Below are 26,236 nucleotides of genomic sequence, written 5' to 3' on the forward strand. Positions count from 1 at the left end.
AATCTGGACCATTTATTTTAGAGATTGAGAAACTTGAGGTTTGGTAAGATTGTTGTTTCCTGCTGTGTCGATGAGTTATTTTTACTGCAAATGTTTAAAAGAAATATAAATCCTAATGTTTCCAACCATGACCTGAGGCTCGCGTTGTCCCACAGTATTATATATTTTCATCTTGTTGTTTCAGTGAGGCCATTGGGCTGACATAGTGCTCTGGGGTGGGAGCATTGCACTGAGTCAGGAAAACATTTATAGAGCAGTTGGTTGGTGCTGTGTAATCGGCGGTTGCCCTCTGGATTTGCAAAACATTCACGTTGCACCGATATCCTCTGTCCTCCTCCAGCTACCACCCCTGTCCCCATTGCTCTAGGCCAAGAAAAGACGAACATCTGGTGACAGACAGTAGTATACAGAGTGTTGTTATGAAAACCAGACTGCAAAGGGGATTGAGAGCCTTCCTACAGGATTTGTTCATTACTTTCTCATCTGCAGCAGACTATTTATGTTTTGTTTTGTTTTTTTTCGTCCCGCTAATGCACTGCTTCTAGAGCACTGGGTACATTAACTGATTTCCAAGGTTGATTTAAAGCAGCATGAATGAACTAGAAAGATTTTCTTTGGAAAATATTATCTTCAGTAGCACAATATTTATCTTTTAAATTCATAATCAGAGTATATGTTACTGTTTCAAATTCTATGTCCTTAAAACCCTTAATGCTTAGATTTTTGAAAGTGTTTTCTCTTATTAGCATTTCAAATACTGAGGATAATACTGAGTTCAAAGAGATAATGGTTCCAGGAACCTCTAAAATTTCCATTTTTTACAGTATTGATGGCCTTTTCTATAAGTGTTTACATTGGTTCAACTTGTAGCAGTTACAATGAAATGCAGACATTTTTATAAGCATATAATATATGCAGTCATCTGTTAATTATGTAACACTTCACACAGAATCTCCTGTAATATTTTACCTTATCAGACCTCTCTGAGAAGCCACATTGTAATATTCCCTGGGGCTGTGTTTTTTCTTTTTTTTCCCCTTCATCTAAAGCTCAGTGTCTCCCAGAGCAACATCAGGAGCCATGCTCACTGAGTAATCCAGAATGACTAAGAATAACTGAGTTAAGCTATGTACTAACTCTTCCTGATGGTAAGTTCTGGTTGTTGGTTCAGTTTCCACAAAGTAATTGAGCTTATGCCTTGAAATAAACTTCAAATACTTGAGAAGAAAATGAGCCACACTCTTTGAAGGTGTGTTTTAAGTCTTCCAGCCTACATTAGATGGGGTAGGAATAGCCAAACCCCAGTGATCCTCATAGTGTGGCCTGCAGACTCCTGGGGGTCCCCGAGACCCTTGCTGCAAGTCCACAAGGCTGACACTGTTTCCATAATGACACTGAGACGTTTTTGGCATTTGACACTGTGACAGCGTTTGCACTGGTGGGGCAGAGTCGTGGGGGGGGGGGTTGAGCGGAGACTGCCAGCACCCAAGAATGAATGAAGGGAATAGCCCACCCTATATTTGAGTCACTCTATGCTCTCGGCACACCCTCGCAACTGGGGAAAAAATAAGTCGATTTCACTTTGGGATATCTTTGACAAAGCAGTAAAAAGCACTAATTTTAGTAAGTCTCTCCTGCTGAGTATGTGTCCTCTTATATGTTCTATGATGAAATGGGAAATGTCTATACATCACTTATGCAAACCGAGGTACTATGGTTGTGTCCAAGGAAAGCTTTTTGTCTGTTTTCACTGTGAGCTAAATGAGACTTTTTTTGATGGAATACCAGTGCTCCTTGAAAGAACAACTGACGTACAAACTATTTGGTTATTTGAACTCTAGTATTTGGAGGATATTTGCTTGAAAAGCAATGAAATGAGTTTGACACCTGAAGAGAAACAACTGACAGCATGACGATTAAGTCAAACACAAGGAGAAAATGAGACTGACGTATCTTCTCATGATGCCATAGAAAATTTCTACGTCGTTGACATCCCCGGTTTGTATGTGTATGTGGTGACTGGATGTGGAGCCCCTGGCAGGTGTTTTGTGTGAGGCAGACGCTCCGTGAATATTTGTTGCTTGGCTCTGCATGACGTTGGGAAGGGTCTGGGTGTGTGAACTGCATTATGTGGTTCCTCTGCTTCTCAAATAAGCTATTTATAGCCAGGCAGCTGAAACCAGGAGACTAACACCGTACCTTGATCTCCTCTGTGGAATTAGGGAACGTGAGCGTGTAGATGCCGTTGGTTGTCAGTCCTGACTTGAATACTTCCGCACAGTCTCTGAAAATGACTTGCTCTTCCTTAACATCAAAGGAGTTCTTAGCTGCTTAAAAAAAAAAAAAAAAAAAAAAACCAGGAAAGCATTTAACGGGGGTTCATGAAAAGATAAAAGTATTATTTCGAGATGCACTCAGGTTTTATTACATTTGAATTCTTATAATAGGTAGAAAGGACACACCAGTTTTTATCCTTTCCAAAAAAATTACTCCTTCAGTCTGTTCTCCATTAATTTTCAAAGATTATCACCAGTAATCCATACTTCCTTTTTTTCATCATCAATATGGAATGCAAGTACTTTGCACTTAACTATAGTAAACAATTACTTTAAGAAAAACCTTCCGTCTTGAGTAGAATCACTTAAAGTTATTGCAAAAGAATAAAAAAAGAATGTATCTAAAAACAGTGTTCCCTCTACAGAGGCTACGTGGCATGTCCCATTAGCCATTATCCTATCCAGGCTGGGGATGTAAGTTTTCTCCTTTTTTTAAAAGGTAAATATCTGAGAATAAGTCTTGATAGATTTCTTTAGACTGTTGGATAAAGATATTAAAAATATTCTTTGGATTTTTAGCAACTGTCCCGTTATAGTTAGTGTTCAAGAGGAGCCTACCATTAATTTATCTATGTCTTTGAAATTCTTACTCTAAGTCTAAAAATTCTAGGTTTATGAAATTCCTTCAGATTTTTACTCTGCTCTCAACATTTAGACTTCCCAATCCTTTTTGCCATAAAAAAGTGTGTGTGTGTGTGTGTGTGTGTGTGAGAGAGAGAGAGAGAGAGAGTGTGTGTTTTTCTGCAGGTATTTATATCCATTCCAGAGACCCAGCAGAGCATGGGCGTATGGATTAGATGTGTGGGTAGGCATCACAGGTAGACAGAGGTTCGACCTTCACATCAGCTAGAGGCGCATTGGGAAAAGAAAGCCTCTTCTACTACACTCTCTCCTGTACTTTTTTCTGCCAGGATTTGAGCTGCATGATTTTTCTACTCTGGCGCATCAGAGTTAACACCTCACATTATCCTGCTCTCACCAGATGTCAGATGATTGTCTTTTCCTTTTCTATGAATGTGAAAAAGTACTGGGATAACCACATGATTTGAGGACGATGTGAGAACATATTTCTTATGAAAGTGAGGAATATCTTCACATGATTCATATGCAAAATGTGTCTGTGTCAAAAGAATCCAAGTTTAAAGGACATTGGGAAATAAACCATAGTAAGAACTAGACCCAGTTTGCTTAAGGAAAAAAAAAAAACTTAAAATGACAATGCCACACAGATTGTATATCCCATTTCTAATTAATGACTGAAGATGCCTCCCTTCTTCCCTCCAAAATAAAAAAAAAGAAAAGAAAGGTAAAAAAGTAGGCAAAATATATCTAAGGACGAGCTGAGAGAAGGGAGCAGACATTTCTCGAGTGACAGTTTTATGCCAGTCAGTGCAAGTATTAAGTCAGTCTTCACAACAGTCCTCTGGGTTTAGACTTGCTTTTCTCACCCACTTCCCCTCTGGTTACCATCTCTTTGTTCTCTGTAGTTAAGAGACTGTTTTTTGTTTTCTTTTCTCTTTCTTTTTTTCTTTGTTTGGTTTCTTAAATTTCCACATATGAGTGAAATCATATGGTATTTGTCTTTGTCTTATTGGCTTATTTGGCTTATTTGTCTTTGGCAAATTCCATATATAATGGAATAATATATATGTACATATATATGTACATATATATATGGAATAACATATATATATATTATGGAATATTATTCAGCCATAAAAAAGAATGAAATCTTGCCTTTATGACAACATGGATGGAGCTACAGAGTGTTATGCTAAGTGAAATAAGCCAAAGGCAAATAATGGAATAATATATATATGTATATAATTCACATCTTCTTTATTCATCTATCTGTGGACACTTGGGTAGCCTCCATAATTTGGCTATTGTAAATAATGCTGCAATAAACATAGGGGTGTGTATATCTTTTTGGGTTAGTGCTTTTGTATCCTTTAGGTAAATAACTGGAAGTGGAGTTACTTCCTCCTTTTTTAATTGGTTCTCTGATGAGACCCTGTAAAGCTTTCATAGGAAACATGTAAAAGAAATAGTCCTTTTCAGAAAGATGAGAATTTTTTTGGAATTTTGAGAGTTTCACTTACAAAATAATGGCAATTAAAGCTGATGGAAAAAATGATATGTAAACTTGACTTACAGTTTGACGTTGATATCATAGTCAATAAATTATGAACTGTCTCCATCAGATCATGTTGCTGCTTTTGGAGAACTGAATTATTCACTGTGGCGGTCACCAGTTGTTTTTCTAGTTCTTCAATGATGGAATTCTGCTTGGATACTAACACCTGGAGCTGATCTTTCTCTTCTTTTATTGACCGTAGTTGAACTATATGCTTGTCTTCCATGTCTAGTACTTTCTTTTCCAGGAAACTTGTAAAGGGAAATAATGGTTAGTTTAGTGATTGCTTTATGGACATCAAGTCAGTTTCATAATTCTTATATCATCTTTTATGTTTATTGAATTTCTGCTTCCCTAAGACACTCTGTCTACACAGTGAAGGTATTGCCATGGCCCTGAAGAAGCTCTCAAACTTGCCGAGAACGTTAGATAAATAAGTATGACAGAGATGTGAGGATAAAATACCCTGGCAAAGATGTACAGTCTGCAATTAGAAGTTATCACATGGAGTATTTGAAGACCATGGTTTTGCTGTAGGGGACCATGGAATTATGCACCAAGAAGGCAGCCTCAGTGTTGGGAGCACACGGGGGCGGGTGGAAAGGTGAGCAGAAAGCCCAGGCTGAGAGCCTCACGTCTGTGCATGACTCCCTGTGTTACCTGGCCGTCCCCACTCTGGATCTCAGGTGCATGTCTACCTAAGTGAATATTCACCTGTAGAAATAAATATTGAAAACAGAGGCAGTAGACTAGAGGATGATCTCTGAGGTCCCTTCTAGTTCAAATAACCTGTAAGCCTGCTGTGCCTTTTTGGGGAAAGTCAGATTTTCTGCATCTTTAACCCTGCAAGCAACATGACTCAGCCAAGAAGCTGACTACCCATGGTAGGTCTTACCTATAAGCATTAACGATCAGTTTTAATAATTGTTATTAGAAACTCAACTGCAGCTCTTAAATTTATCCCAGCCTAGGTCATTGCAGATCAGTATATGACAGCAAGTATTCGGTCAGTATACCAAGTCAAAAAATAATCACTTACTGTAATGCATTTATTTGCATTCCACTTTCATGAGTGTTATCACATTTATTTTTAAACTGTTATTTCTTATTTTTCTTGATATTAGCCAACTTACTTTTTAATTGTCTATCCCTTTTATTAATTTAAAAACCAAGATGACTTACTGTGGGCAGAAGTTAACCTAAAAATAAATGCGTACAGTTTTTCCGTTTTTGCCCTAAAATCATTTTCTCGTACCATCAGCATTCAGGCAATATGCTTTGGAAGCGCTCCTGTGATGCTTGACCTAGACAATTAACATAAAATAAATGGGGCATTTTTAAGTTATTAATCTATACTGCCTTCAAAATGACATTGCTGAAATTTGTTATCCAGTTGTTTTTTGTTGTCTTTAATATTCTGTGAGGAGGCATAAAATAAAGATGGGACGATCCTGTGGTCCAGAGTGTGAACACTCCTGGGTGGATAGTTATTTTAAAAAAAAAAAGTTTCTTTCTCCAAAACCTATTACCAGTATAGCTCCAGAGGGCAGTTGCATCTTGATCTAAAATAGTTAATATTAGGGTAAAATACAAGCCTGGATTGAAGATCCAGGCTTGTATTAATCACACTATTTTGCAAAATGCAGATTGGGACCCATTACTGGCTTGGGAAATCCATTTAATGAGTGACAATCAACAGTTTTTAAATGAGAGAAAGTTAAATAGGATAAAGTTAAACAGGATAAAGTAGATGAAAATAGAGTGTAAATTCATAGCAAAGACTTGGCACGTTGCCACCAATGCCATGGCTGAGGGTGGTGGGGGGTGGAAGAAAGGAGATGGAGCAGCATGAGGAATACACACATTGTCTGACAGCTCACACTTTAGCAGAGTATTTGATCTTCTGATAGGAGAATCAATTCGATCATCAGCATAGAAGTTGGACTTAGCTCTACCTTATCTTTCTGTTAACAAAGCTCATGGTCAGATGAGAAGTGTGGGGAAGTATCCTGTGTGGGCAGAAATACCAAGGCTTGGGAGACAAACCATGACTCTTAACTCTAGGATACAAACTGAGGGTTGCTGGAGGGGAGGTGGGTGGGGGGCTGGGGTAACTGGGGGATAGATTTTTTTTTAATTAAAAAAATATTTTAAAAAATACCAAGGCTCTTCAGAAGGGGACAGTAACAGTGGCAGCACTTTTCAATAACAATAATCACCACAACAATAATCCGTTTAATTAAACTGGTACAAGTAGCCCATAAATGAATCATTTATTTTTAGAAGGAAAAAAAAAAAGAATGATAAGATGAAAATCACATAGTAATTTTCACCTTCAGCTGGTGAACCTAAAAATGGGATAGTGGCAATTCTCAGAAAAACATTGACCCTAATAAGTACTTTGACTTCATTTGAAACTATTTGTAATGAAAACAGTTGCACTTTGGAGGAAATACTGAAAGTAATTTAAAGGTATGGTTTGTCACATGTGCAAAACATTTATAGATAATTGTAATGATGTTCTCGCAAATAAAATCCTAGGTTAGTCAAAATATAAGACACCTGAAAACACAGCATGTCAAACTCACTGAAAGATGGAGAATCATCTGCACAGTTTTCTTATTTTTATTGATTTACACTCATTGATGGAAATCTTACTATTGTCACTTCATTTCCTATTCGTGATACAAGAGATTGTGATTTCTGCAGCTGCTAAAAAGATTACTCTTCCTGCAGGTATGGATTTGTTACATATGGTTTTTATGACAATTCCGCTGATAACAAGCTATCCCTCTCAGGATCTGTGCTTTGGCAGGTCATTCAGGGACAGTCCGTGTACAACCCCATTCTGAGTGAGATGTTTGCAATCCAAGTCGTGGTGCTTTGCTATTGTTAAGTCACCTAAAATTATAGTTTGTTAGGTGTGTTTGACGAGGTGCTTTTATGGAGAAAATGTGTTGTTTAAATTTAGTGTCATGTAAAAGTAGGCTCTAAGTACCGAAAAAGTGTGTCATTGGTCAACGTCAATTAAACTGGGGGAAAATGTGAAAGATTTAAGTGAAAAAAAAATGTGAAGGATCCCATATACAAGAATAATCAGAAAAGACAACAAGCTATGGGATGGTTGGAATTACCTTTTTATACATTGTAAAGCTTTAACATACAAAGAAATTTTACCAAATCATGGATGATCAAAAGATGTGTAGGGAAAGTTGTTGATTGTCTTTCAAAGCAATCCCAGCTGACTGTGTATAACAAAGTTTACTTGTAGTAAGTAAAAACATTAAACAGTGTGTCTGAACTCAGAAATCAGATTTGCACTTCTCTAGGCAAAAGGCAATATGATTTGGCAAATATTTACAAAGATGATACTCGGGTGACATAACTGACATACTTAACTGATGATATTAGTGTTTTAGCATACAGAATTAGAAACGTAAGGAGGGGGCAGTGTTCAATACCAGGCTGCGTTCAACAAACTGGACATAGCCTGGACAGTATTGCTCTGGCAAGCACTTAGAGTAATCATTCAGCTCCCATATCTTCCCATTACTGCAACATCATTAAATAAGAGAACATTATTAAATAAGACCATTTTAAGAAAATGAAATAGGAGGGACTGTTGTATCTCAATTATTGGTCTCAAACTTTTAGTTATTACTTTGCAAAAGGAAAAAAAATTGAAACACTAAAGAATTAAAAAATGTATTTGCAAAAAAATAAAAATTAAAAAATCTGCTTTTCAAAACCCTAAATCAATAATGAGTTAAACTTGTTACCCAAAGAACAGAAAGAATTATTTCAGCTGAGTTCCTGATTAACAGGAAAGAATGATTGTAAGACATGAAGTTCATCATCACTTTTACTTAAGAATAAAGAATTACATAATTGAAATTAAGTAGCTGTGAAATAGAGTACATTATTGTCTAGCCATTCTCCCCGTCATGTAGACAAGTCTTGTTAGAAACAGGTTAATAAGCACAATTATCCTTCTATGTTCCCGACTGCAGTAAACCTTTGAAAACAATCCCCACTGATCACCCCAAGTTTGTTTCTGTATTGGTTTTCTTGGGATTTATCTAGACCTTGTTTAAATATCAATATTATATTTATTATTAATTCCTGTTTTTACTTTATCATATGTTTTAGGAGTAACAATTGTATCATGAAATGTGCGTGTGTGTTTGCAGTAGAAGTGTAGTTTTCCAGCTGTGGGATCATTCTGCATTGGAAACAACGAAGTTCCCAGAGTCAAAGGAACTATTAATGCCTAGACCAGTGTTACTTTTACTCTATGACAATGGCAGTATTTTTCATGGATTAAAATGTGCAGTATTAGAGGCAGAGTTTGGGGAATCACTGGAAGAGAATCTTTAAGGGGCCAGAGAATGAAAAAAATCGAAGACTGGATTAGAAGGCATGGTCACTTCCATATTTCTTCCCAAACCCTCTCCCTACCTTTCCTTCACAAGGTGTTGGATCCTGATACTACACATTAAGAAATATGTCATTTTGGAAGCCATGCTTATAATTAATAGTCACATGAAATAGGCTTTCAGATCTAGAAAGTGTGCAATTCTGAATTAACATTTTTGTGTGTTTTTATTACCTGTTCTTATCTTGCAATTTGTTTATTTCACTGGTCTGATCCAAAATCTGTTTTTCCAATTTGTTGGTGGAAAGGGAATGTTCCAGAAGCTGAAGTTCAAGTCTTGTTGTCTGATTTAATACCTAAATGTAACAAAATAAAATTCCTATTTGTCATGTTTAAAGTTACATATAACTTCCTTTTAATTAAGTCAGCTAAATTATAGGAAAACATAACTAAAGCACTTTTTTTATTTACCCAAGTATCTTATTTTGGCATATTCTTCATTTTCAGAAAAGGCTTGAGGTCCTGGACTGCATCAGAATGTGTCTTTTTTCCACCGTGTCTTTTTTTGGAAAGTGTTTACTAGTTCCGGACAGTGGTATTTGTGTCAAATAATATAATGCTGTTCTTCTTGTTCTGCCATATTTTAGCATTTCTTTTCACACAGTGAGACAAATGGGAGTATAGAATGGTCATATTTAATACATCAGAAGTTGTTGATAAATGAAAAAGGTTTTGCTTCCGCTCAAAACAAAATGTTGTTCTTTTATTTATCAGTAGACGACATGATTAGAAGTCACATGCTTCCATTCTATAAAACCGTAGCTCATTTTTAGCCCGGCATTTCCTAGTTTGTATTCACTTGTTTAGCCTTTTTTTTTTTTTCTTTTTCTCTCTCTCTCTCTCTCTCTCTCTCTCTCTCTCTCTCTCTCTCTCCCCCTCTTTTAATTTTAAAAATCATATTGACCAATTAAGAAACAATAATACATCGCTATGACGTGGGAGCTCAGTTTTACTCTGTGGGCCTCTCTGGCATACGCCATATGCAATATCGCTGTTCCCATTGTGTTCTAACAAATTTAAGGATGAATTCTTTGGCATTTGACTGCCTTCTAGCAGGAAGAGTCCGTTACTCACATCCTCTGGGTCATGGTTATTCAGGACGTGACATCACGTGTAAGTGTAAGGCAGAATTGTTGCCCAGGAATAAGGGTCCTTGAAAGAACCATTGTTTGCTCAGGGTCTGTGTCATTCATAAAAGGCTTGGCCAGGTCTCACTGGGCAGCTTTAGGGATAGTCCTGTCCTTAGTCAAAGCAGGATGAGTTCATACCATGAACAATCTTATGAATGAGTGAAGGCATTGGCCAGCAGAAAGGTTGGGTTTTAATATTAACACCTGGACTATAGATTTGGCCTACATATTCTTTGGGCTCAAATACTCTGTGTTGCTTATTGCTAAAAGGAACTGGAAACTGGGGTCTTTTATTCAACTCCTAAGGGCTATAAAATGAGCACAATGGGCCAGAGGTGGGGAGGATGGCATATAGGTCCAAACTGACCCAGGATCAATGGTGATGTTTTCCATCACTTTTCCCAAAGGTCTCCAGCTGTAGGTGACTATCTAAATTATCCAGGTCAGCTGGTTGTCTGTTTTCTCTAAGATATCAGACCTGCACCTATCCCTCATTGTCCAGTTGAATAGCCTCTCACTCTGACAGGCTACAAGAATCTTCTAATCAGAAAATTTTATGTTTGGATTTGAACCCATTTCACACAGTAGATTTAGTGCATAATTTGGTCCCTTGATGTCCTTGCTTAGGTTCAGCCATTTTAATGTGTTTAGCTGGACATTAAAGGCTGTTTTCTTTCCAGTCACCTTCCAATTTTCCTGTTATCACAGATCATATGATATCTAGTTTCACAATAGATTTTTTTAAAGAAGTCGTGTGACCCAACAAAAGTTAAATGAAAGCTAGAAAGCCTGCCTTACATAGGACGTAGTAACAGTTTACAGCATTGCTTTATGTCTTACACTTGATTACCATTGTCTGAAAATATAAGAACTGTTATACTCTCCAGACACTTTTTTGGATGAGCTTGATTTCCCACTAGTTTTGCTATCAAAAGGTGGGGGATGTGGCTTAAACATTAATAATTTATTTTAATAATTATGGATATATTGATACATTTACTTTAAAATTGTTATCTTTTATCACCTCTTGAGATTACAATTTTCATATCTTGTGATCTGTCGTGTAATATAGTTATATTTTTCCTACACTGTTCTAATATTGTGGAAAGATTTGGTAAAGAAGTGACTTCTTATTCTGTCTCAGATAAAAATCTTTTATTCTCCAACCATTTTCCTACTGTTTTCTCTACTTTATCCAACAGTCCTTAGGGGGACAATGAAAGAATAACTGTACCATTCTAGACGTGATCTTATTTCAGTTGAGAGGCTTATCATTTCTCTTACCTCATATCCCCTTCTGTTGATGTCTGGCATTTCTTTTAGCTGAAGTAGCATATAGGAATATACATTGTATAAATTATTTACTATTAAATCTTCTTTCTCTCTCTCTTCCTCTCTCTCTTTTTTATTAAAGCATTACTTACAACTCAGAGTAGGAAGGTACTAACTTCATAAGCCTATAAAGAATCCAGGGTTAGGAACCAGAAAGCAGATTCACCAATGAAGAGCCTTGAACTGGGAGCATCTTAATAAATTCCACCAATAGTCCTTTTTTCCCCACCAGACTATTCTTTTTTTTTTTTTTTAAGATTTTATTTATTTGAGAGAGAGACAGAGCATGAGTGGAGGGAGGGGCAGAGGGGGAAGCAGACTCCCCACTGAACAGTAGCCCCCTCCCTCCCCCCCACCTCCCAGGCAGGGCTGGATCCCAGGACCCTGAGATCATGAACTGAGCCAAAGTCAAATGCCCAACGACTGAGTCACCCAGGTGCCCCCCACCCCCACCCCCGGACTATTCTTACTCAGTCACACGTGTGTCATTTGTCATGACTCGATGAATTTTGTTGCAGTGTTTTGATGTTTAATGTCTTGGTGTTATTCTTTTGTTATCTTCATATTCCTGTCTCCTACTGCTGTTAATCAGCAGCTCGTAAAATCTGAAAGCTAAAAGGGCACTTAGCAGCCAGTTGTAAGACCCAGCCCTCACTTTATAGTAGAACCAGCCGAGGCCCCCAAGAGCTGAGTGCCTTTGCTCAGATTCGCTCCCCCAGCTAATGGCGGGACTAGAGCCATCAGGGGACTCGAAGCCTTCTGCGGATGGGTAAGCCCTCTGTATCACAGCCGCTGCTGCATGTGAGCTCTTTGCTGCTTTGTCTATGAACTCATACCACAGATTGTCTTCACAGTTCTTTGAGGTTTGGTTTTATCTTAAAAGTTAGATTGAAGAACAAAGTTCCTTGCACTCTCTTCAGTGCCTTTCATTTCTCAAATGCACAAAAAAAGTTAAGGACTTATCCAGAGTCCAAAAGATACCCAGCGAGGTAGAAGAGCATTTATCTTGTAGTTGTTGAGTATGCATCATATGAAATGATTCACGTGTCGTTAGAAAAAATGTAATTTAACCTCAGTATTAAAGATGAGAATGGGGACACATGGGCGGCTCAGTCGGTTGAGCGTCCAACTCTTGATTTCAGCTCAGGTCAGGATCTCAGGGTCGTGGGGTCGAGCCCCGTGTCTGGCTTCACGCTCAGTGGGGAATCTGCCTGGGATTCTCTCTCCCTCCCCCCCCCCCCTCCCCTGCCACCCCACTCTCTAAAATAAATAAATAAATCTTTAAGGAAAAAAAAGATGAAAATTGTATTTACTGATTTTAAATTCTTACCTAACTGCAAATTCTCATTTTTGTGTCAATTTTTTTCTCCTGCTACTGTCAAGCTTTCTTCATTTTTCCACTATTTAATTGGGTAACCATGCAGCCCGATTTCTTGCTAGTCGCTAATCTAGCTGGACCGTTAATGTGTTTTCTGTTCCATTACTTACTTGTGCTTCAACGTCTGTTAACTTTCGTGTTTGCTCTGCTGTTTGATTGAGTAGGTTTGTTCCTATTTCTATCATCACAGCGGTCTGGTTCTGTACCGCATTCTGTTGCATCTCTACCATTTCTCTCTTCATGTTGTCCTGGATGTAATTCTCAAGCTAGAAAAGAACATGTGTCAGAAAGACAGTCATCAGTCAAATGGTCAGAAACCTCATTCCTAAGTATTTTCCCTTTTCCTTTAAAAAAAAAAAAATGTGTTAGAAGACCCGTGCCTTGCTCTAATCTTGCTGTGTTTTTATCGCTAGTAGTACAATACAGTGTGGTTTTATGTTGACTTAAAACCGGCAGCTTGGTCACGTCATGTGTAGGAGACAGCCACCTCTAGAAGCCCACGCTGTGACCGGCACAGGAGGCGGTGAGGCCCCCACTCAGAGGTGGGCAGAGGGGGGTGCTGTGAGCAGGCATTCTGTCCAGCTGCAGCTCTGTCCTCATTAGGCAGGAAAGGACAATTTGGTATTAAGAAGCATCACTATTTCTCCCACGTACTAGACTTACGGTTTCTTGAAATAGAGACTTGAGAAGACTGTGTAAGAGTATGAGGAAAGGCTCACCATTGGATTACCCCGTCATTCACAGCATCACCCCTTAGTTTCACGTTCTGCAGCACCCCCCCAACTTGCCTCTACCTTGTTCAGCACACATTAGACCCAGTCAGTCTTTCCTAACATGTATGTGTTTTTCACAAGTTCCTTATTCCTGATACCAGGCAGATGTGTAATCCTACACTAGGACTTTTATCACGCCACATGCCGGGTATGTGGGCATGCCAACTCATTTTAATATTAGCTTCAGCACAAGAGAGTGAAGAAGCTAATGTCACTGCCATAGGTATAGGTACCTATGATCTTTGACAGTAAAATCATACAACTAAATACAAATGTAGGGCATCCAGGCATGTGGGAAAGAGCATGTGGGCTTTAGGCTATGGACACCTGCTCTCTTATTTTTCTTTGACTCTAGGGATGTTGCTTAACTTTAGGGGTGCCCGATGTCCCCCTGTATAGAATAGAGTTTCTGAAAGGTCAGAGAAATGTTTGAAGCCCGGTGTCCCCGTGTATAGAAGAGAGTTTCTGATTGGTCAGAGAAATGTTTGAAGCCCGGTGTCCCCGTGTATAGAAGAGAGTTTCTGACAGGTCAGAGAAATGTTTGAAGTCCGGTGTCCCCGTGTATAGAAGAGAGTTTCTGACAGGTCAGAGAAATGTTTGAAGGATTAACTAAGCTGTGCTTTTAGTCATTGTGTTTGCATAACTTTGGATACATAAAATGTAATTTCCTTTCTTCTTTGTTTTTCATGGTAATCCAATGATAGGAGCCACAATTCTATTCTTTAACCCAAACTACAAGTTCACAAGGACAGAAAACCTTATTTTTTTCTCATAGTTCTAACTCAGAATTTTTAAAATTAAATTGAATAACTGAAAGATGAGTATAAAACGGCTTATAATGTCTTTCCTTAAAACTTGTAATTCTTTGCACAGAAACCATGCATAGGGCCAGTCATCAAACATCGTTTCTCCTAAAATCTTAACCACGAAGCAATTCTGTATTTCTGCCTGTCAAAGTGAGAAATAGGAATGGTGGAGTTTCTCCCCTAGAGTTTAAGGACTTTTTTGTTGGTGCAGTTTTTGTAAACTGTGTCTTGGGTGGTATAAGAAGTCTCAGGGTTGGTATTAGAACTCTGGGTTTGCTGCCTCCATTTCTTGCTTGCCGTCGATTCTGTCCCTACCCCTGTGTGCTTCTCATCTCCCTCCTTGCTAGTTATCTGAGAGTTAACGGTCACTTCCGGGTTCTCCCCTGGTCAATGGGAAGATCAGATAGCACCATTCTGACAATTCCTGCCCCTCTGATCTCTTGTAAAATCTTATAGTTGAAGCCTTTCCTTCTCCATATGAATAAAAATAGATTATACCACTGTCAAAAATGAAATCGTGTGCTATTTCTTGGCAGTCCAAGAAATACCCCTAGTATAGACTTCATAAAATCGGAAGACTAAAACCCTTGTTAAGCCTGTATTAACTAGCTAATGATAACTAGCTCAAGCTTTTTAGTGCCTGTGTCTTTTCTTAATGTATTCTTCTTTCCTTCCCCTGCCTTTTTAAAATTTAACTTTTATGATTTAAACAATTTATAAGAACTCAGACAGAAGTTTATTTCTCCTTTATTTCCCTCTGTCTGTGTCTCTCTTGTTCACACACTCGCACACACACTCTCTCTTTCACTCTCTCTCATCACCATGGGAGTAATAGAATTTTTGAGGTTAAAGTTAAAGCTATATAAGTCATCCAGAGGAGTTGTCTTAGTTACTCTTAACACCCAGCAAAGATAATATTTAGAAAGACTTATTCTGGGAAGTTTGGACTCATTCAAGATATATTCAAGCTGGAGTTTGGTTTAAGTCCATACTCTAAAGTAATAATTTATAAACTAGCATAAATAAAGGTCTTAATCCTCTTATTGATTTTAGTACTTAACTATATAAAAATGATTCAGTCCTTTGTCGCTCTAAATCATTTACTAGAGGAGGAAAATGGGTCCTTCAGTCCTCCCCCACCCCATTCTAGGACCACTGAGTCAAATGTGGTTACAACCGCCAGGACACATGAGAAACTTATTTATAATTTGAAATTTTAAAGTCAATTTTCCATTTAAAATTAGTCTCAAGAACTTTAAAAGACATAAAAGACCCAATTTTTAAAAGTAAAATTTTTAACTTTATTGCCATAATTTTTTCTAAGCTTGAAAACAATAGAAAAGAAAATACTTTCAAGTCACTATTCTTCAGCTTTTCAGGAGGATGGAGTACATGTTTGTGTGGGTATGTATAGATCTTACATACATTGTATATATGCGGCTAGTATCTATATACAGTATATACTACTAAATAAAGTAAAATTCTGTATGCTACTGATCCAGTATCTAATTGAAGTCTTGGGGAAAAAAGTGGGACAGAAACAGAAATATCAAGAAGTAGACGTTTTTGTGTTGATTCTCAAAAAGATTTGTGCTCTCACACTTGAAGCAGTGAACATAAGTTAAGATTTTAAGAGAAATGGGTGTTGTGACAGTTGAGTACTCTTCAACAACAAAGAAGAACGTATTTCGTCCCAGAAGCAATAGCAACAAGAACAGCCACAGTAACCGTAGTTAATGTTTGCTGCGTGCTGCAGATGTTCCTGCTCCTCTGTTCGCTCTTTCCAGGGACTCCAGGCACCCCGGATCTTAGGCGCGTGCGCTAGGACTGGCATGGTAGTTCAGCCCGGGCACCACGCCACCCTATTCCTGCCTTTTCCTTCTTTCTAGTTTATTGCTCCGGAATGTATTTCTGTTTAGTATCACTTGTTTTTATTGCCTGCAGCTGAAACCCAGCAATACAGAAATCTGCCCAGTGCAATTCTCTTCTACTATAAGGAGGTCTTCGTTCAAGGAAAAATGTGAGATGGGTAGGATCTCCCCTGCTCTGTTGGCAGTGTCACGCTCCCCTCTCCTTGGACAGCTGTTTCTGTCTTTGCCATCTGCATTTAGCTGCTTTTCTCAAAACAGTTCCAAGATACTTGAACCTCCCCAGGGAGGAGACGGGGTTCTTCCTCATTTCACACGGGTGGCTTCGCACACTCATGTTTGGCAGGAATGTTTGACATTGCCTTTATGTCAGAAGATGATTATGCACTGTTTCTGATTTGTGAGGCTAAGTGCCCCCCCCCCAAAAAAGGTCCCCATTACAGTTTGAAAGGATGGTGTGGACATTCATTTTGCCCCTTCTTAAATTATTGGTCTAAGCACTGAAAGTCCTTAAGGTGTTTCTCTTTCCTTAGAGTTCAAGTGAATTATCCAAATTCAAGGAACAGTTCAAGGCTATCACTGTCATTGTAGTTGCATGGATTGTTGCTCAGTATTGGTTTGATTTGTTAAAAAAGAATGCACTCTAAACATAGCCTTTCAGAAAAGTTGGCAATGCATTGAAGTTCAAGCAACCAGAGTAAACTATTTTAACTTACAGAAAGATATATATTTAATGTAAAATATGTCCTGAAGGTTTTGATTACTTCTCCAACATTTGGAATGATTAAATTTGACAGGAAAAATAAGTCTGTTTGCAAGGTAACTATGGCAGATTGATTACATATTAAAACGCTTCCCTTGCTATCTTTCATCTCTCCAAGATTATCATCATTTTTTTCAACCAAAAGGAAACTAATCTTGAAATTGGCTGGGGAAAGGAAAACAGAGAGAGTGTACGAAAACTATCCCCAACTTCAAGATTTTGATCTTGGTCTTGTACCACCTATGTAGTCCTGGTTGAGAGATCCTTTCTATTTTAAATAGAGCTCAGTGCCCTGATACCTTTTAATTAATTAGTTTTTGTCCTCTGAATGCTCTAACTTCCCTGGGAAATTAACAAATTGTGGGAGGCTTCACTGGAAACATTTTATCTCTAGCATTGCAATTTAGAAACAAATTACTATAACTGTTCTCCCTTGCCCACACACATCCCCAAAAAGGATGTTTTTTTTCTACCTCAGTAATCCCTCCTGACTTGATCCCTTCTTCCTGCCCAGTGTCTACCATCTTCTGTCTTCTGGATTGTCACACAGCCCCCAACTGTACTCCGGCAACCCCACCCCGAGTGTTGTGGTCACTGTGCAGCTCACATTACTCCCTCGAGGTTGTGCCTGTAAGATGAAGTGCAGATGAAGTGCAGATTCCCTCTCTTGGCAGCACATACTCCTTCTGATCTCTCGAATCTCCCAGCCTGGTTTCCTCTGTGCACCTTCCTCCTGGCTGTGCCAGACCCCTTGGGCTGCGTCAGACCTCCCGCCTTTGTCTGCCATCTCCCTCGGCCTGGGTCCCTTTCCCCCTTCTGCAGTGATACCCTACCCCATCGCATGCCCTCCGCAAAGGTCTCCACCGCACTCTTGTGTTGCCTTTTGATATCCCAAAAAACCATTTTGTACTTGTTTCATTGATTTTTAAATCTCCTACGACTATAGATTTATGTTCTTGTTTGCTCGGGATATGGACATCTGTAGCCCTTCTTCAGCCACACACCCTAGTAACAACACGCAAAGCATGTGCTCTTAAAATTAGCTTGAAAACTTGGAGGCAAGATTATTAAATCCAGGGATTTTCTGTTTGGAAAGCTTTTTACCTAATGTTCTTGGTTCCCTGTCATGAAAAAACTGAAACATCGCCTGAGGTTTTCAGACAGAAAAGTGGCAGAATAGGCTTTCCTCCCGCTCCTTATAAAGTTTGTGTGTGTTTTTTTTTTAATCTAGAGATTTTACTTCCTAAGCAGTTATGTACTCAGCAGTATTTAAGGAGAGATGCAGAGGTTAAAGAGGGAAAGGCTCAGAGATGCGTGACTCAAGCACATCCTTGTCCTCTGAAACACTTGCAGCAGTCGGTGGGCAAATATGTTGCCCATACTTTGGAGATAATGTTCAAATGCCCCATCAGCTGGAAAGTTCCTCTGTTGCCTCTTTATATTGATTCTCTAGTTGAATTTATCCAGCCTAGAATAGTCCATACCAAAGCCACGTGCCTTCCATTGACTGTCTATAATTTTCGCCCTTTCTCTCCACAGCCAGTCCTATTAACTAATTTGTTCTGCTCTACCTTTTCAGCTTTTTTCTATTAATAATCTATGAGTGACTTTTTGTTATCTGATACTGTGTCTAATAACCCCTTTCCTCTTTTCTCTGGTCATAAAGAGACTGAAAGTGTGCTTGCTGAGGACTATAAACTTGAAAACATGATCAGGAACAGAGTTGCAGGCACCAGTTGGTGCCATGCTAAAGCTAATAGCTTGTGCCCCTCCTCCTGTGACTGATAAAATTTTAAATAATTTGAATAACAGCGTATCTATGCTCCCTCAAGCCATATTTCTTTGGTTTTATTTGTGAATGTAACTACTTCTCTCTCTCTGTTATTTAATTCGGGGTCTTCATCCCATAAACTCCATCTCTTTGCCTCTTTGTGTGTTTCCCTTACCATCGCTCCAGAATCCAAGGAGAACGTGTATTTTTCCCCTCAAGCGTTCCAGTCATTTCCTACTGATAAAATGGCTGTTTTTTCCATCAATGGCAGTCATTTTAAATATACTCCAGCTTAAATATAATGAGGCTGGTATATAGTAACATAATTGAATTTGGCCATTTCATATGGGAAAAGATGTCACGTTTTACATATGCATGACTTTTTAGAGGGTTCTTAAGGTACGTATATATTTATCCATTTATTTACTAGTGCTCTGGCTCACAACACCTTATAGATACTCCTGAGGCAGGGAGCACATAAATGCAGCAGATATTATAAGGTGATGTATATGTTTATATAAAGCAAGAGTAGTAATAGCAATTTACAATTGCAAAATGATTTTATACATATTGACTTCTTCATATATGAATATATAAATATTATGTATATCTTATATTTCCATATATATTAAATATATCTTTATTAATTAGTTAACATAGTAATTTCACTTGATTCTCCTAGTGCCTTAGCTTGGGTTTCCCCCAAACCAGAGCCGGAGACAAAGGCATGTGTGCAGGAAGTTTATTTAGGAAGTGCTCCCAGGGAGCAGCCATGGAAGACAGGCCAGGGAAGTAGGGAGGCTGAGGCTGGTTCAAACGTGTGGACTTGGTTGGCCACCACTGTGGCGGCAACCAGCGAAAAATCCCACAAAACCTTCTGAGGAGCTGTAGGAAATGTGTTTCAGCACCGAACCCTCCACCTGTGGCGAGAAAGGGAAGGCTCCCGTCCCTTTGGGCAGGGGTAACCTCGAGGGCATCTGCTCTCCCACACCTGAGGGCTGTTTGCAGGAGCTCTGGGGGTGCTGCAGGGAGCCCCAGTCTGTGATGCTGCCCACCGGGAGGCCTGGGAGCAGCTGGAGGAGGTGTTCCGTGAGACAGCAGGGTGGTGCTACTGGCCTGGTTTCCAGAGGAGAAAACTGAGGCCAGAGCACTCATGTGCCTCCTACCTACAGGGCCATGGACCAGGGTCCACTGTGACAGAGGAGGAGGCTTCAATGGAGTGACACCAGACCCATGTTGCAGGGGATCCCTGGTGGGAAGGGCCTGGCACCAGTAATTTGCTGCAGTGGGGATCTTGTACCTGCTCACGGGGTGCTGCAGAGGAGAGCTGCCAGGAAAGCAGCCATTCCGACATTGACTCTTGATGCTGGAGAGAGGGATGTGGCTGGAGACCAGAAACCCAGGCACAGAGTGCCATCTGCGGAACCCAGAAACCTGACAAGGTTGGAGCAGCTAAAGAGTCTGAGGAGAACTTCACTTTCAACCTCACAAATACTGTCTACACGTTAGACATTCTGCAGACTTTTGCATTGCTCTAGTTCTTAGGATATTTTGTTCTCAGCTTAGGAGATGGTAGTGACGCTTCCTACAGAGATAGAAAGGGAAGAGAAGGCTATTCTCTTTATAAAATAAACTGAATTATCAATTATTACAAATGGGAGCAGTTGAAATTCTGGGAATGAGATTGATGCATTTAGGCTACAATATAACTGGAGATTTCTCTTTTAATGAAACCACCATGTTCTTGCCTTTCTAAAACTAAGGTGCACTGAGAGAAAAAATAAAGTGAGTAAATTACTTTAGTGTCTCTCTATGGCAGATAGTACCTTTGAAATGTGTATATTCATAGACATATGCATATTTATAAACACACGTATGTCCTCATGTGGAGATGGAAATATATAGACATAGATATATCCATCCATTTTCACTCCTCTGTGGCATGATAAACTGTCAAAAGCTGAGGGGAAAAAAGGCTTTAGAAATCAATGATATTGTTGAACTCTCATTTTCTGAATGAAGGTACCAGGACCTGGATCACCAGTGCGAGCTCATAGCCGAGTAAAGATTAATACCCAGGTGAGGTGGCCCACAGCCGGGTCCAGCACCCTCCCCGGCACTGATTTATCTGTGCTCACCTAAAAAAATGTGCCACTGGGTGTTAACAGGGTTACTTTTTCAATTCTGTGATGAAGTATTCAGATCCCAAAGCTTGTTTCCATCTTTTATCTGCCCTTTTTCTGCTGTCTCTTTTTATATTCCTATGGCTTTGCTGAAATCCTGCGGAGATTTCTAGGGACAGTGTGATCATCTATGGAGCAGGCTTTTTTTTTTTTCTTTCTTTTCTTTTTAACATGAAATAAATGTACACCGTCACAATTACTAAACTAGAAGGCCCGGAAAGGAGAGAAAAGGCTAAAAGAATTTAAATGATTTTTGTCTTGAAGATACTTTCAGGGCCAACTAGTTCTTTATAAGGAGGCAGGAAGCCTGTGTTGTTTCTTTCACGGAAAGAGAGGGAGGGGGATTTGGGAATGCAGATGGGCATGCTTGGAGAGTCTCAGCATTGGGCCTTGGGCGCCCTGCTGAGTGTTGCACATCAGAGCAGACCTCCAGCCAAGCTTTGCTGCTTTACCTCCTGTGGCTAGCAAACCCAAAGGTGGAGAGAATTTGGGGGATAACCTTGGAAGACTCTCAGAGTACATTGGATTAATTTATATGAGCATTTAGCGGTGAAGTATCCCACCTTCTGTATGTGATGTACCACTGACCCACTGTCAGCAAAATGTACTTCTGTAGTTATTTTTCCAGTATGGCCCATAGCTCTCTTCTGACCTGTTCATATTCTCTTGCCAGAACATCATTCTGTCTACTCTACTGTGGATTAGGATAAAGGGATACAGTATACTTCTGTATCCTCTCTTCAGCTGATTCGACATTTCTGGGAGCACAGTGTGACAGTGCCCTGTGTACGGTGGGGGAGGGCTGTGTGAGCTTCATTCCGCATCACACACTGAAGCTGAACAAAGCCACCCAAACCACAAACGCTAGTTGCTGCAGTAATAATCCTGGGAAATATTTAGGCAAGTGTGTTCTTCTCATTTTGATAAAGCTGTAGCTGCAACTTTTTTAATTTTATGAGTTTATAACAGCTGAAGTTCATACTTTTCTGAGCCATTTAGGAGGGAAAGTGTACCTCTTCTCAAGTCAAATATTAGATTGCCTCTAATTTAATTTGACCTCTGGTTCAGTCTTCATTCTCACAAGTGTTTAAAGCTATCCATTTTTCATATTTTCCTATTTATTCACATGATTCAGTGGCCTGTGTGCACATACTTTAAGAAATTGTATTTACATGGGCTTTGCAGAAGCAAAGTGATCAATCTTTTTTTTTAACTCACATTAGAGAATAGAAATTATTTGTTTAATTAGGCTATGTTAATCTTTAAAGCTGTACATTAATTTTTAAAGCTGCAGTGCATTTTTTTTAAAGATTTTATTTATTTATTTGAGAGAGAGAGAGAGAATGAGAGATAGAGAGCATGAGAGGGAAGAGGGTCAGAGGGAGAAGCAGACTCCCTGCCGAGCAGGGAGTCCGATGTGGGACTCGATCCCGGGACTCCAGGATCATGACCTGAGCCGAAGGCAGTCGCTTAACCAACTGAGCCACCCAGGCGCCCTGCAGTGCATTTTTAAGCATGTTAACAACTTATTTTAAAACCTCATCAACAGTAGAATTTTTTTATAATCAGAAACAGTGCAGCGAAAGCAAAACAATTTTCAGTGCCCAAATTATGTGGCAAGACAGAATAGTATGGCTTTTTTTTTAAGCTAATTTTAACTCATCTTCATTTCTTGATCTGAAATTTGATAAGAAGTGTATTATGTTTCAAAGTATTTACTGTTCACCTCTGAAATGTTGACAGCCAAGTGAGACTGCTGTTCACTTTGGAAGGCCATACAAGAGCTCTAAGCACATTCCACTTCTGTCTGTGGCTCGCAGTCCAGGGAAACTGTTCCAAAAGCCACACACACAGTGCTCTGGGGATGGCTATAGTTTGACTTCACGAGAACAGAGCCTCAGCTGGGAACTGCAAATAGTGATTATGACTTTGGACAAATCAGTGAGCTTCTAATTATAACTTCCAAGGTCTCCTGACCTGAAATAAGAGAGTATCCTCCTACAAAATACATGTTGTATCAAACTTCTCTTTACAAAATACCAGTTCTGGGGATGATGTTTCTGATTCATTTTTAGAGGGAGTTTATTTCAATCTTTTGTTTCAGGGGCATGCCATTCATATATTGGGGGAGTCGCTTTCTTTCCATTGGTTAAGTAAGAATAGATATACAAAATTGCCCATTAAAATGAAGGTGTTACTGATTCATATGGAGTTTAAATGCACACTATTCTATTTCTATAGGATTACTAACTTATCCTAAAGTAATTTTTGCATAAAATTTCAGTGTAAGAAGGAATCCATTTGGATGAAGACACAGATATAGCATATAGAGTTATACTTTGCATACTGACATATATATTGACTTGCTATATATAAAATCTATTGATGTCCAAGTCAGGAGGACTTGAGATATGTTTTGTGGCCAATTATATGGTACCAGATTGAAAAGGGCTAAAGAACATTCTTTAATGAACACTTTCCACCAGTTGCTTTCTCACAATAGAGTGATTATTTTGATTTCTAAATTTTGCTACTTGGGGATGGATTTGATGTGCTAATATACTGCAGTTTAACTTTTAAAAATAACGTAATAGGTTACTGCTAAAATTAAGTGCTGTCACAGGCATCATGGAGCAAAAGAAGCCACACACCAAAGAATACTTACTACATGATCCCATTTATATCACATTCAAGAATAGACCAAATTTACTGATGGTGACTGAAGTCAGAATAATGATTTCTGGGTGGGAAATGTTGGGAGTTGGGGGCTGATGGTGGTGCAGGCGAGGTTATTAACTGGGAAGGAAGAGGAGGGAAACTTCTGAGGTGCTGGAAATATTTTGTATCTTAATCTCAGAGCTGGTTGCCTTACTAAATGCACATTTTAAAAGTTCACAAATCTGTCGATTTAAGAATTGTATACTTTATACACTTTCTGTGTTTTAGACCTCAAGAAAGAGTTTTTTTTTAAAAGTAAGAATATTAGAAATGAAGTGTTTGACAAATTTTGCTGTGACACCATGACCCTAGTTGCTGTGAGTGATTTTATTTACCTCTGTCTGCAGCTTTCATCTGCTTGTTCCTAAATACCGTCTAAAGAAATGAACTTTGAAAAAGTGATTTCACAGCAACTGCAGAGAGCTATAGATTAAACTGTTTCAGCTGCCCAAAGAGGGTTAAAAGTATTCAGTTAGGTAAATTAGTGATTTCACATTCCGAAACTCAGTTCTTTCCGGATCAAGCATAAAAGGCATTTGCTCTTGGAAGACCAAGAAAGAATTCATGCAGTTCCCATTAGTCTAAAAATAAATAATAAATAAATAAATGTCTGAGTCATAGGTTGCATTTTGTTGGAGTTCAGTGGCTTCAAGTGTAGGGAGAAAATGATTTATTCTCTGAATAGTTGTGCTACCCATTGCCCATTGGAATGAAAACAGAATTACTCTGAGAAAAGTGAAATCCGTGAATTAGTCCATTGAATTTGATCATATTTTGAGTTTAACCAATTCAAGTAGTTCTTGCTTGAGCAACCTGATTTAAAAAAACCTAAATAAAGTGGCTTTGTTTGTGTTGGATGAAGGTGGGGAAGAGGTTGTGATTCTTGAAGCTATTGTGATTGTGGAGTTGTCATTCCAGCATAGATTCTGAGACTCAGACACACCTGCGTATGAATACTAGCTCCACGACGTACTAGCTACCAAGTCAACTTTTTTTAACCTCAGGTTTCTCATTGGTAAAACAGGCTTATAAATACCCACTGAGCTATGTTAGCATAAAAATTAAGTGGAAGAAATTAGCACCGTTCCCGAGCGGTTTGCCAGGGCACCCTGGGTCCCTGCAGCAAACCCATAGGAGCCACGGGAGATGGCTGCCAGCCATCTGGAAGAATTAGTATCAGAGAAGAAAAGTAGCTCACAGTTTCAGCGCTGTTAGATTATGTCGCTGTGCAAAGCCGGGTTTTTGGTGGTCCCTGCTGCAAAAGGCAAATATTGCATGACGATTGGCATGGAACTCAAAATGAGGGTGGCAGTGTCCAGTTTGATTCCAAAGTTGGAGAAGCTGAGTGATGCCTAGCTGGCCAGTATATCCCACTGCTAAATCACTGGTATTGCTTAAGTCTTAGAACATCTTTATAGACTCCTGCATTTAGTAGGCTATATACTCAATCTACCCCCTCTTCTCCTTCCCCTCAATCCATATGTTGTCTTTAACTGCGATCTCTAGGATTTGAAGTGTTGATTAGAAAATCAGTAAATCAAAAAGAACTGATAATTATGTAAGATCTTCCTGAAGACACATACTTGAATATTCCTAAATTCTGAAACCATTAAGAAAAACAGCCCGGTTTCTTGCCATCTTGTTTGGCACCGCGTCTGCTTTCAGGCTGACAGCTTTTATAAGCGTAGTGTACTGTAGAGGAACACTCTTAGAGCAGCAGATGTATGTTCTGGGGGATAGCAGTGGTTGCCTTGGGCTGATGTGAGTTTGGTGCGGTAGCGGAAGGACAGTGTGTGTGCCAGTTTCACAAAAGTAAGGTGGTCCACTTCTGCATGTAATTTATAGTTTGCATGCTTGCCATCCTCACTTGTTCAAAGTCGAACTAATTTTATAACATATAGAAAAGCCAAATTTTCTTGAACACCAAAGCAATTTGGGTGGAAGTAACTTTTCAGTGTGATTCTCCAAATGTTTGTGGTAAAAGTACAAGGGACTTGAATCATTTTCCCATAATTAGTTTCAGTTCTGGAGGTCTGCCCCTTCTCCCTAACCCTACTGCCTTGCATGCATGTCTATTCCAATGGAAGCTAGTGGAAAATTCCTATCCCCTTTCACTCTACTGCCATGAGTTATAAAAAGCATGTCATTCAGAATTGACTTTTTCTTCTACATGCTTGAATTTTTACTCACAACTTAAAGGGGAAGAAAATCCTTTCAGGAGATATTTCTCTTTCAGTGGGGTGAGGGGCCCAGCATCACTTTGAGCCACCATGAAATGGCTGACTCACTTTGCTTCATCTTTAGGGGTCAGATGTTTACATCATCGAGTGCTTTTTAAGAGATAGTATATGCTGATGTAGCACACCACCACCTCTTTTTCAGAGCTGCAGTGGCTCTCATTCACACAAGGCACTTAAGATGCACATCTTCACTGACTAATTCAGTGGGAACAAGCAGCTCACATGCAAGTGAGGATAAGGGGTAAGGCCATGCAAAGGAACTGATGGGAATGAGGGGTGAGGGGGCACAGGAAGTGGGACTGAGGGGGGAGGGGACAAGCAGGAAGTGGGAATGAGGGGTGAGGGGGCACAGGAAGTGGGACTGAG

At 39.3% G+C, this 26,236-nt stretch overlaps 2 protein-coding genes across 5 annotated transcripts in view; one reads left to right on the plus strand and one right to left on the minus strand.

Annotated features, from left to right (window-relative positions):
• MCPH1 (microcephalin 1) overlaps positions 1-26,236 on the plus strand; it is a 249,402-nt gene that overhangs the window by 135,551 nt on the left and 87,615 nt on the right. The gene's annotated exons all lie outside the window — the stretch shown is intronic.
• Positions 1-26,236, minus strand: part of ANGPT2 (angiopoietin 2) — a 53,253-nt gene that overhangs the window by 11,759 nt on the left and 15,258 nt on the right. Inside the window, exons 2-5 of one of the 2 annotated variants that reach the window (XM_025886042.2) lie at positions 12,859-13,014; positions 9,083-9,204; positions 4,492-4,724; positions 2,200-2,327 (exon numbers count right to left, since the gene is read on the minus strand). In XM_025886042.2, coding sequence (XP_025741827.1) covers positions 2,200-2,327; positions 4,492-4,724; positions 9,083-9,204; positions 12,859-13,014 — 639 coding nt within the window. Of the gene's footprint in view, positions 1-2,199; positions 2,331-4,491; positions 4,725-9,082; positions 9,205-12,858; positions 13,015-26,236 lie in introns of both variants that reach the window. The other variant, XM_025886041.2, reaches the window with a different exon arrangement.

The sequence above is a fragment of the Callorhinus ursinus genome, unplaced genomic scaffold, assembly GCF_003265705.2.
Source record: "Callorhinus ursinus isolate GAN/ISIS: 27379988/994484 unplaced genomic scaffold, GSC_fseal_2.0 scaffold17, whole genome shotgun sequence".
Lineage (NCBI taxonomy): Eukaryota > Metazoa > Chordata > Mammalia > Carnivora > Otariidae > Callorhinus > Callorhinus ursinus.